This window comes from Scylla paramamosain, chromosome 17 (assembly GCF_035594125.1).
Source record: "Scylla paramamosain isolate STU-SP2022 chromosome 17, ASM3559412v1, whole genome shotgun sequence".
NCBI lineage: Eukaryota > Metazoa > Arthropoda > Malacostraca > Decapoda > Portunidae > Scylla > Scylla paramamosain.
The window spans coordinates 2,967,324-2,977,500 of NC_087167.1; the positions used below are offsets into that span (position 1 = coordinate 2,967,324).

The window sequence follows — 10,177 nt, forward strand, 5'->3', positions numbered from 1 at the left end:
AATAAACAATGACTCATGAATATAACTTGCAAACAGCTGTCTGGAAGCTAACTCACTCGTAAGTCTGGGAGAATCTGTACACATGGTACTTGTGGTATGGATAGCAAGGCTTCATCCATTTATAGTGGTAAACTTAAGGTGCATGAAAACACCTATTTCCACCAATCACCTTCATCCAAAAGTACATCTACTCTTTCTTTTAAAAGCTCCATAATGTCGACACTGACAACTTGACTGAATCTATTCCATTCATCTACCACTCAAAACCATTTATTTCCCCATTTTTTTATTTTTTTATTTTTTAATCTAACTTTATCAAGCTTGAATGCATTATTTCTTGTCCTACTCTGATTACTGACCATAATAATTTTGCTTATATCATCTTTTTCATATCCCCATACCATTCAAAGACCTATATCAGATCCCCTCAATCTACACCTCTAAGGAATTTGTAAGGAATACTTTTTATCGCTGGGATCTTTTTAGTTATTTACCTTTGTATTGATTCTAACAGGCCTATATCCTTCCTGTAACATGGTTTTGTGTATACGGGCCCTGCCCGTATACACAATTTCCTGGGCCTCAGTTATAGTGCAAAATAAAACAGCATAAATCCTTGTGTGAAAATACACGAAACTCTGTCCAGTGACTGAGGTCTGATTCTGTACTAATGTAAATGCTATGGTTAGAGCTATGGATGGAAAGGGCTTGTTTACACAGAAAATCAATTGTATGCTGGTTTATCAGACATGAATATTAAACAGATAATGCAATGATATTAAGAGAATAAATTCAACACATTTTTATTTATGCATGTATGTAAACAAAACCACAGCAAATGAATATCATGTGATTCAAAATCAGCATGCACTTGTTGACTATAATAAGTGTTTGCTTCATTATGGCTGTATGTTTAACATGTAAAGCTGCAGTAAATTGTGGATATGGTATCTGTCTGTAATTATGGACCTGTATGCTTTGCTTGTAGAAAAGACAAAATGACAAATCAACTGAAATGATACTCCTGTCTTCAGATCAGAAAATGCAGAGATTGTCTAAGAGATACAGCCTTTCATTTCTTCCTGTATGAAAAATAAGGTGAGTAATAATTGGTAACAAAATCTATGTTCACACCAGGCTGACATCCTGTGTGAATGAACGAGACTTCGTAGCGTAATGGAGGGTGGAAATTAGTGTTCACACTGAGACTCTGGCTTCTCTTGTTATCATTAAGACGTGACTGCACTTGAACAGTAATGCTACCCTATCGTTAAATCCATTAGAATGAACTACACATGATCTTACGCGTGTGATTATGAACGACATTACTGTCGTTCATAATGTTACGTTATTAATGAAATACGTAGATCACAATTTTTAAGGAAAACTATTTGTGGGTTTGAAATTTCATTTGACGTGCTGTGACAAGAAGCAATTTTTCTTGAACCTGGCTAAAGGCTTGCCAGTCCGTGAAGTTTCGAAACCACCGAATGAAGGCCTCATCTGCTTAATAATTATAGGTTCTAGATATATAAATCACTTTCACATACTTACTTGGTGTTGTGAAGTCCCCGCAGATGCCAACAGCACCGCCGCGAGTCTCCTAGGGGCCGGGAAGCCTGGTGCAGCAGCAGCGTGCCCACCATCCTATACATAACACACGTTTTACATTAATTTGCAGACTATAACAAATTGATATTAGTCACAAGGATTTCTGCATTTCATAACGAATAAAAACAATTACTTCCTTAATGTATCAATAAACCAGGAAACAGAACTCACCCGCAGCACGGAGCAGCGCGTCCATACATTCACAGCCGAGCACACTAACTGACCAGAGGGAGAGGGTGATAGTGTTGAATGACCCAATTCCCAGTGGTGCTACGCATGCGCCGCGCTGACAAGGTATTCCCGATTTGGTGGTTAGATCTGATATAATTCCCGGTGATTCATATTAACAAGGAATTATAATGTTTATGTGGTAAGAAAAAAAAAACTTTGGTGAAAAGCAAATTCATTTTATTTAATGCTTGCTAGATTCACATAACTGCCATCCCCTTGTTACATTCTTAATTACCTCTCTATATATCTCTTGGGTTAACGCTGTCTAGTTCTAGTCTGAATTTTACTCGTTCAGTAGTTTTACTTTGTTCCCAAACCTCCACTTTATCTCTTCCAGCCCTTCTCCCCTCTCGACTCATCCCTCTCCCTATCTTTATCTTCACATCTACCCTCACACTCCTCTTTCTGTTCCCTTCTTCCACACACACACACACACTCTCTCTCTCTCTCTCTCTCTCTCTCTCTCTCTCTCTCTCTCTCTCTTTAATTGTATTTTCCTATGAACACTTCGTATAATCATGATCTTGTTGTTGCAGCGCAATAAAACCATCGAGGTCCATTTTCTACTCGCACCGCCTGTTTTGCATTCAGTCCTCTGCTACCACACATGCTTTCAACTTCACAGGGATTTTAGCAGAATACATTCATTACATTTTGTGCGGGAGTGGACCCAGGAGAACATGCAGTGCTTGTTTACCCTCCCCGTTGCTTTGGACGTCTTCACATATACAACTTACTATAAAGACTGAGTTCTCATGGTGTTCATTGCAATTACCTAGAAGTTTCCAACATCATATTTTTCTGCTCCAGTTGCTTCGTCACATCTACCCGTCACCAACAAGCAAGGCTCGTGAAAACTGGGATAAATCAAAGTCAATGAGAAGAGAACACTTTTGTGACACATGATCCCGAACATGCTACAAGCTGGCAAGACCTGCAAGCGTTACTCAGCACTAAATGTTGCCCGAGTTCATGAAACACTCACGTTGCGGGAGTCAAATATATTATATGAAATTAAATCATAATAACAGTTTGTTAAGGCTTGTATCTTGAAACGTTTTACTTTGGCATAAGGTCAATTATCAAGGGCCACAGAAATTAAAAGTCGTGTTCTCATAGGTGTTTATCTCTCTGGTTACGTAATCCTTATAGAATTATCATTAGAATCATGAAAACGCTCTTGAAGACCACAGTAACTTCCAGAACAAGCTGTTGAACGAAGCCGAGATAAGATGACGAGACTTTTCAGAATGCGGACCATGAAGCGTATTGAATATCATTTTATTAAATGGCAAGTGACATGCACGCATCCAGAAAACAGTACATTTTTGGAAACAAATACAAGCGTGTATAAATGATAAACAAACCTCTGAAACATGTACATGCAACATGATTACATGCGTTTTCGTCTTAAAATTTTAAGACAAACTATTTTAAGAGAAGAACGTCAAGACTTCTCCAAAACTAAATTGGTCATCCAGAATGGAACTTTTTGCTAATAACTCTTTAATATTAGAAACGGTAATCAAACAGTCTCTCAATTTTTTTCTTTAGCCTATAGCCAACCACCTTTACGCATCAATCATTTTATTGGCATCAGCTTTATGCTCTTATTGCTCTCTAAGTGACGATACAATCTATAAATTTTTCTACAAAGTATATGTCATGCTAAAAGTTGTCTGAATTTAGTGACAAAAGGAATGGCGATTGTGGAAATATACGCAGCAGTAGTAGTTGTTGTGCTCTGTGGTGCCTCCCTCGTAAATCAACATTATTTTCATTGTTTGCTTTTATCATGCGTGAAGCAAGTTAACGTCGCCTCTTCTTTTTCATCACCCTAGTGTCACGTGGGCGAGGCATCGATGCTTCCTTTTGCGAGAAGCCTTCCTGGGACGAGTGTCCTTGCTGCGTCTGCTGAAGTGCGCTGGTAGTCCAGTCCTCTTTGGCCAGCTGGCTTGGAGACTGTGGCTCGGAAAGTCCTCCCTCACCGGACTTGGAATCCCTTACAGATTCTGATGCTGCGGACTTCATGTCTGATCGTCGCGGTCGTGGAGACGAAGTTGCCTTTTGAAGTAGTTTGTCAGATGTCTGAAGAGCAGCAGACTCTGTACTGTCGGAGCAGGAGGAAAAAGTGGAGGTCATGTGGGAAGGAGAAGGAGATCGGGGAGATGCCTCTGTTCCTCTGGGGAACTTGGAGACGGCTTTCTGTGCGGAAATAGTCCTTGCGGAGGGCGATGCGTGCCTGGGTGAGGCCACACCAGCATCACCTTCCTCTGATCCTGCTGAGGGTTTGGCTGCCGTTGTAGATCTGCGTATTGGTAAAAGTTAATGTTAGAAGATGAATCTCAACACTGTATTGATGAACACTTTTGAAAATATACTGATTCTTAGTAAAGAATTTACAGCAAAACAGAAAAACTCTTACCTTGCTTGCGTCACGTCTGGCTTAGGGGACGTTGCACCTGCCTGACTCCCATCTGCTTTTGTTTCTGTGGCACTCATTTGCAATTCAGGAAACTTCATCCTTTGAGCCACACTGACCCTTCCTGGTGAACCAAGTGGCTCCTCGCTTCTTGCCTTGGGTTTTCCACCTGACATGTTCTCTTCCTCTACACCCTCTGCTTTCTGCGACGTATCAATTTCAGTGATGTTTGGCTTCGGCTTCAATGGGGGCCTCGAGGTTGGTGTGCCTGTGGAGTCTCTCAACGACTCTTGTTGTGAGGGTGGGGGAGACGGGAGAGGTGGAAAAGAAGAATGAGAAGCTGATGTCAGTTCCTTGTGTAAAGTTTGTGGGTCAACAGTAGACGATGAAGTGAATGTTTGTGTGGCTGACTTGGAGGCATCGCAGGAGGGTGGAGGAGGACTCTTGCACGAGGAACCTTGTGTTTGTTTATCCTCCTGACTTGCTGGTCTTGAGGTCTTTGTCTGGTCAGGCGGTAGATGCTCTGATGTGTCTTTGTGGGTGAAAGATTTCGGGTTGTACTGTGGTCGATCCTGACTCAATTTGCTGCCATGCGGGTTTGATGTGCCTTTCTCTGTCTGCTGGGGCGAGGCAGGCGCTGTTTCTGGTATTGTGTACATGACAGATTGAGATGCTGCCTTCTTGGCGTAAGAGGGAGGATCAGAAGTAAGACAAGTTTCATTGATTTTTTCCATCTCACCTGAAGTAAGTTTGGTTTTCTCTTTCATCTCACGGGCTTTGTTCAGCGGCGGGGACGGTGGCGGTGAGAGAGGCTGTGAGAGTGCCTCGGGGTACCTCAGCTTTGCCGTGGTGCGGGATGATGCTGGTGGTGGTGGTGACCCCAGCAGTGAACCAGACGAAGCGTGGTTGGCAGGCTTCACCTCTCGTTTTTGAGCCGCCGAAGTAGCAACTCCTTCCACGGGAGTTTCCAGAAGCGGTGAGCGTGAGTGCAAGGCGCCGCCTCTGCCTGGCGTCCCGCTCACTCCACTCAGGTCCTCCCGGGGAGATCTGATTTCCCCTTTCTTTAATTCTTCTCCAGATTTATCGAAAACCTTCCTCTCTCTTCTTTCCTTTCTGCTTTCCTTCTTGTCCTTCCGTTCGATTCTGGGGCTCCAGATCTTTGCTAGGGGAGGCTTCCCAACACTCTCTCCTCCTTCTCCCGGGGCGAACTTTTCTTGAAGGACCTCTTCTCCATACTCGCCTTTTCGGGAACCCTTTTCATTTCCTTTGCCTCGCCTCCTTTCCCCAGCCTGAGCTCCTTTGCCGCCGGGTGCGCCCAGAGACCCTGGCACAGCAAACTCCCCTGCCCCCCTAGCCTTTTGTTCTTCAGAAAATCTCTCGACACGCCGGGAACTTTCTCTCTGGCAATCAGAAAACTTGTCCTTGTGGTTTGTCTGGTGTTGCCTTTTCTGATATGGGACATTCTTATTTGATCTTTTGCAGGATCCTGAAGTGGTGACAATCTCGCCCTGGTGCGCGACCGCTGGCTTATGAAAGAAAGCAGAGGTGCCGGAACTTTCCAAGCTTTCCCTTGGAGAGCAGGGTTCTTGTCGTTGTGAGAGGTATTCCTTACTGTGGTAATGAATATCTCTCTCATGAGAGATTTCCATTTCCCAGGAACCTCCATGAGAGAAAGACTTTACTTCTGCAGTTCGCGAAGGAGTCCAGTCGCGCCCAGTGGCCGACTGTGGTTGAGGAATACCTGTCTCCTGCTCCGGGTGATATTTCCCTTTGTTTCGTCGGTTTCGCCTTCTCTTGTTCGCACTCTTGTCTTCTCCTCTGGCGTCTTCTACATAATTATCTACGACCGAGGCTTTGCCTGCGGTGTCACCATCGCCGGTACCTGTATGCTGGTATCTGGCCTTGCCGTGTTTCTGATGAGACTTGAATTCCCGGCTGCTTTTCTCCCTTCCCCCTCGCAACCCGCGCTGCGGAACGTCTGTGTGCTCAGAAGTAACTAGCTCTGAGGGATTCGAGAGCACTGTGGCCCTAGAGACGCCCGCTTCCTCACTAGCTGCATGGGACTCGAGAGACTCTGTTCCAGCAGTCACGGGAGGGCCGAGGACACCTACAACCTCATCCCTGGCAGAAGCCATCTGTGCTGCTGTGTGTTCCTCAGTGCTTGCTTCCGTCTCGCTTTCCTTCTTTCCCTCCCCAGAGTCCTTCCCTTTCCCCTCACTCTTCCTCTTCTCCCAGTCACTGTTCCTCCTCTCCTCCCCTCCACTGTTCCTCCTCCACTCCCACTCACTCGGTCTCCTCCTCTCCTTCTCAGCGGCACCTTTTCCTTCCTCGCTACTGTTCCTCCTCCTCTCCTTCACACTGTCGTCTCTTTCCTCCCTCTCAATGTTATCTTCTTCCTTCTCAGTATCTCCTCTTCCCTCCCTCTCACTGTCCTTTCTTTCCTTCTTCCTATCTTCCTTCTTTTCCTCCCTTTCACTGTCTTTTCTTTCCCTCCTCCCATCCTCCTTTCTTCCTTCATTCTCATTGTCCTTTCTCTCCTCCTCACTGTCTTTCCTCTCCTTCCTTTCACTGTTCTTTCTTTCTTCCTCCTCGCTTTCTTTTCTTTCCTCTCCGTCACTATCTTTTCTTCCCTCCCTTCCATTCTCTCTCCTTTCCCTCTCACTATCTTTCCTCTCCCTCTCACTGCTCCTCCTTCCTTCCCCCTCACTATCTTTTCTTCCCTCCCTTCCACTATCTCTTCTTTCTTCCCCTTCACTATCTCGTCTTTCTTCCCTTTCACTATCTTTCCCCCCTTCCCTTCCCCTGTTTTCCTTTTCCTCCTTCTCGCTATCATTTTTTTCCTCTCCCTTACTGTCTTCCCCTTCTTCTTTCTCACTTTCAGTTCTCCATCTTCTGTTAATATTCATCTCAAAGTTATCATCTTCCCTTCCTTCTTCATCTTTATTTTCTTCTTCACCTTCCACCCTCTTCTCTGCTTTCTTTTCTCCTTTCTCCTCCTCCTCTTCCTCCTTGTCCTTCTCTTCTTTCTGGGCCTCAAGGTGACTGGCAGGTATGTAACGTGACTCAAGGTCAGTGTCACGTGTATCAAGAGTCACGCCCTCGCCATGAGTACATGTGTCAGGTGTGTTATTGTTGTTGCTAGAAGTGAGTGTGTCTTCGTCTCTCTCAGCAGATGTGGACAGTTTGCTATCAGATGTAGAATGAAGTAGGTTTTCTTCTGTAGGTTCACTAATGATGTTTGCCTCCACAGCAGGTGTGTGATAGTCCTCCCTGTCAGTGTTGTGTGTTATTTCAGGTGTGTTTTGATTCTCCTGCTCTTCGTCACATGTGAAACTCTTCTCATCAGGTTTGCAATGAATTATTTCCTCATCTTCAGGTTTGTGATAGGGATTTGGCTCATTTTCAGGTGTGTGGATGGCCTCTCCGTCTTCAGCAGGTGTGAAAAATCCATTAGTTTCATCGGTAGGTGTGTAACAAGTGTACTGTTCATCTGCATATGTGTAATCTGGCAAGTGCCCCTCAACAGGTGTGTGATAGCCCTTTTGTTCTTCTTCAGTTGTGTGATGAACCTTCTCTTCTTCCACAGGTGTGTAATGAGGTACTGGCTCTTCTCTTTCAGGTATGTTCTGAAATATATGTTCTTCTGTAGGTGTGTAATGAGGCAACTGCGCTTCTTCTTCTTCCTCTTCTTCTTCTTCTGATATGTAATCACCATCTTGTTTCTCGGCAGGTTTGTAAGCGGCAGGTCCTTTCACTGGTGTGTTATCATAGTTCTCTCCTTCAGCAGGTGTGGAGTTGAAATTATCTTCTTCTATATATACACAAGTACCTTGTTTCTCTGCAGGTGTGTGGAAGGCGCTGTGTTCTTTGGTAAATGTATAGCATATCTCCGTATTTGCAGGTGTGTAATTTTGCTCCATGTCCTTATTGTCAGGTGTGTTGTAAGCCTCTTGTACTTTGGCAGGGCTGTCATGAATCATGTGCTCATGCTCAGGTGTGCGGTGAGTTTGCAGCTCCTTAGTTAGTATGTCATGAACCCTGGAGCCCTTTTCAGGTGTGTACCGAGCCTGGAGAAGCTCAACGGAAGAACATATAATTTTCAACTCCTCAACGGGTGTGTAAGGAGTGCTCATCTCCTCTTCAGGTGTGTAATGGAGCTCTGAGTCATGTGTTGGTTTGGGATAAGGTGCGTGATAGTCAGCAGGTGTGGGGCCATCGTAAGAGTCTTCAAAGGCTGAGGGAAAAACCACGGAATCCGGGAGAGGATAACAAGCCTGCAGTGTCTGAGTAGCGGTTGGCTGCATGCAGATATTCCTGTCATTAATAAAGTTTAAATTATCTTCCATATCTTTGTCAGACGCGAAGTAATCCTGGGCCTCATTGGCAGGTGAGGAGTAGTGCACCTTCTCCTCTGGGGGGTAGTGGTCTGTTCCGGTACCTGGGGAGAGTTGCGTGGGACTCTGGGTGATGTTCCAGTCCTCGCCGGGTGAATGGCTGTCTCCTTCATCGAAATTCAGGTCTTCAGTCAGTTCAGCGGTAATTTTTGTATCTCTGTCCAGTGTAGATGGTTCTATTGGGTCTTGGACACGTGAGTCATCCTCCAGCATGCCTCTGTCAGGAGGGGAACAACTCCAAGAATCCCACGTGGAGGAGGACTGAAAGGCAGGATTTCCTTGGAGTGTCTGCTGAGTACTCAGGTCTGTGCCAGACTCGGGAATGTTGTTTACATCTTCAGCAGGTGTGAAGCAAACCTCCTGATCCTCTTCTGGCATGTCGTGAACCTTCATATCCCTACCTGATGCAGGGCCCGCCTGTACCTCGGCAGAGTTAGCGTCCAAAGTATCGGTGGACGCCGTGAGAACCTCATTATCATCATCTATCTTTCCAGTTGAATGGGAGCAAGTGTCTTCCGTGGCTTCTAAAATGGGGTGCTTCTCATAGGAGGGGTCTACTCTCTTTGTGGCGCCCATCCTGGCCACGCCCTTGATCCATTCACGCGCCTTACCCACCAGTGTCTGCCGGGCCCGTTCGCTTTCAAGTCTGCTCTCCAACTCTAGTGCGTCCTGCCCCGCCTCCGCTCCGGCCTCCTCCAGCTCCCCTTGTTGGGCCGCAGAAGATTCAAGCTGATGCAGGTCTTGGTGAAGGCTGTCAGATTTGTTCAAAGTCATCCTAGGCTTGATCTCAGGGGTCGAAGTAGCCACGGGATCCACAGCAGTGGTTGACGAATCTTCACTGGAGGTGTCACGAGCGAGACTGGCAGTTTGTGATCCATCGCAGACCTCTTGGAAGTCTTTAGGATGTTCTAGTCCGTCTTGAACATCGACCTCCTGAGAGACAACATCCACACTGCCTTCACTCTCCTGTGGCACATCACAAGAACTCCGAGGACTAAAACATATATCATTAGAGGAAGTTGTAACTACATTTTCTGCCTCTTGAGTGGCACCTTCCTCAGGTTCACTCGGATGGTACTCTGGGTACAGACTAAAGAAGAGGTTCTCGGCCTCACTGTCGCCTCTTGTATCGTGGGCGTCCACGACTTTCTTCTCCGAATTTGGTTTTGGCCGAGAATGGTTTTCAGAGGCCGCTTCATTGTTCATAGCGAGGGTGGCCTGGTCCCTGGGAGCGGAGGTATCGGGCGTGGAGTGCGACTCAGTGTCTGCTTCGTGGTGAAGCGTGTCCTGAGCGGCATCAGCCTCCCTCCCCGCTTCCTTCTTCATTGTGCTCCACTCGACCTTGCCGTCTGCCGACTCACTTTTAATACAGTCTGTTCTATCCTTTGTTGATCCGCTGTCCGTCGCTGCATCCGTGTCGTTTAGGCAGGGTAACTGCCTGCTGACAGAGCTTTCAGCTGACTCGATGGAGAGATCCGTGCTTGACCGATCAGGGGCCGCTTCGGCCTCTAAAAACTTG

The 10,177-nt window shown here is 45.9% G+C and overlaps 1 protein-coding gene across 1 annotated transcript in view; it reads right to left on the reverse strand.

Annotated features, from left to right (window-relative positions):
* Positions 1–2,002: 2,002 nt before the first annotated feature.
* The window catches only part of LOC135108315 (titin homolog), a 12,697-nt gene continuing 4,522 nt past the window's right edge, over positions 2,003–10,177 (reverse strand). The window contains exons 2-3 of the mRNA XM_064019148.1: positions 4,268–10,177; positions 2,003–4,150 (exon numbers count right to left, since the gene is read on the reverse strand). The exon at positions 4,268–10,177 is cut by the window's right edge and continues 869 nt beyond it. Coding sequence (XP_063875218.1) covers positions 3,652–4,150; positions 4,268–10,177 — 6,409 coding nt within the window. The 3' untranslated portion in view covers positions 2,003–3,651. The remainder of the gene's footprint in view (positions 4,151–4,267) is intronic.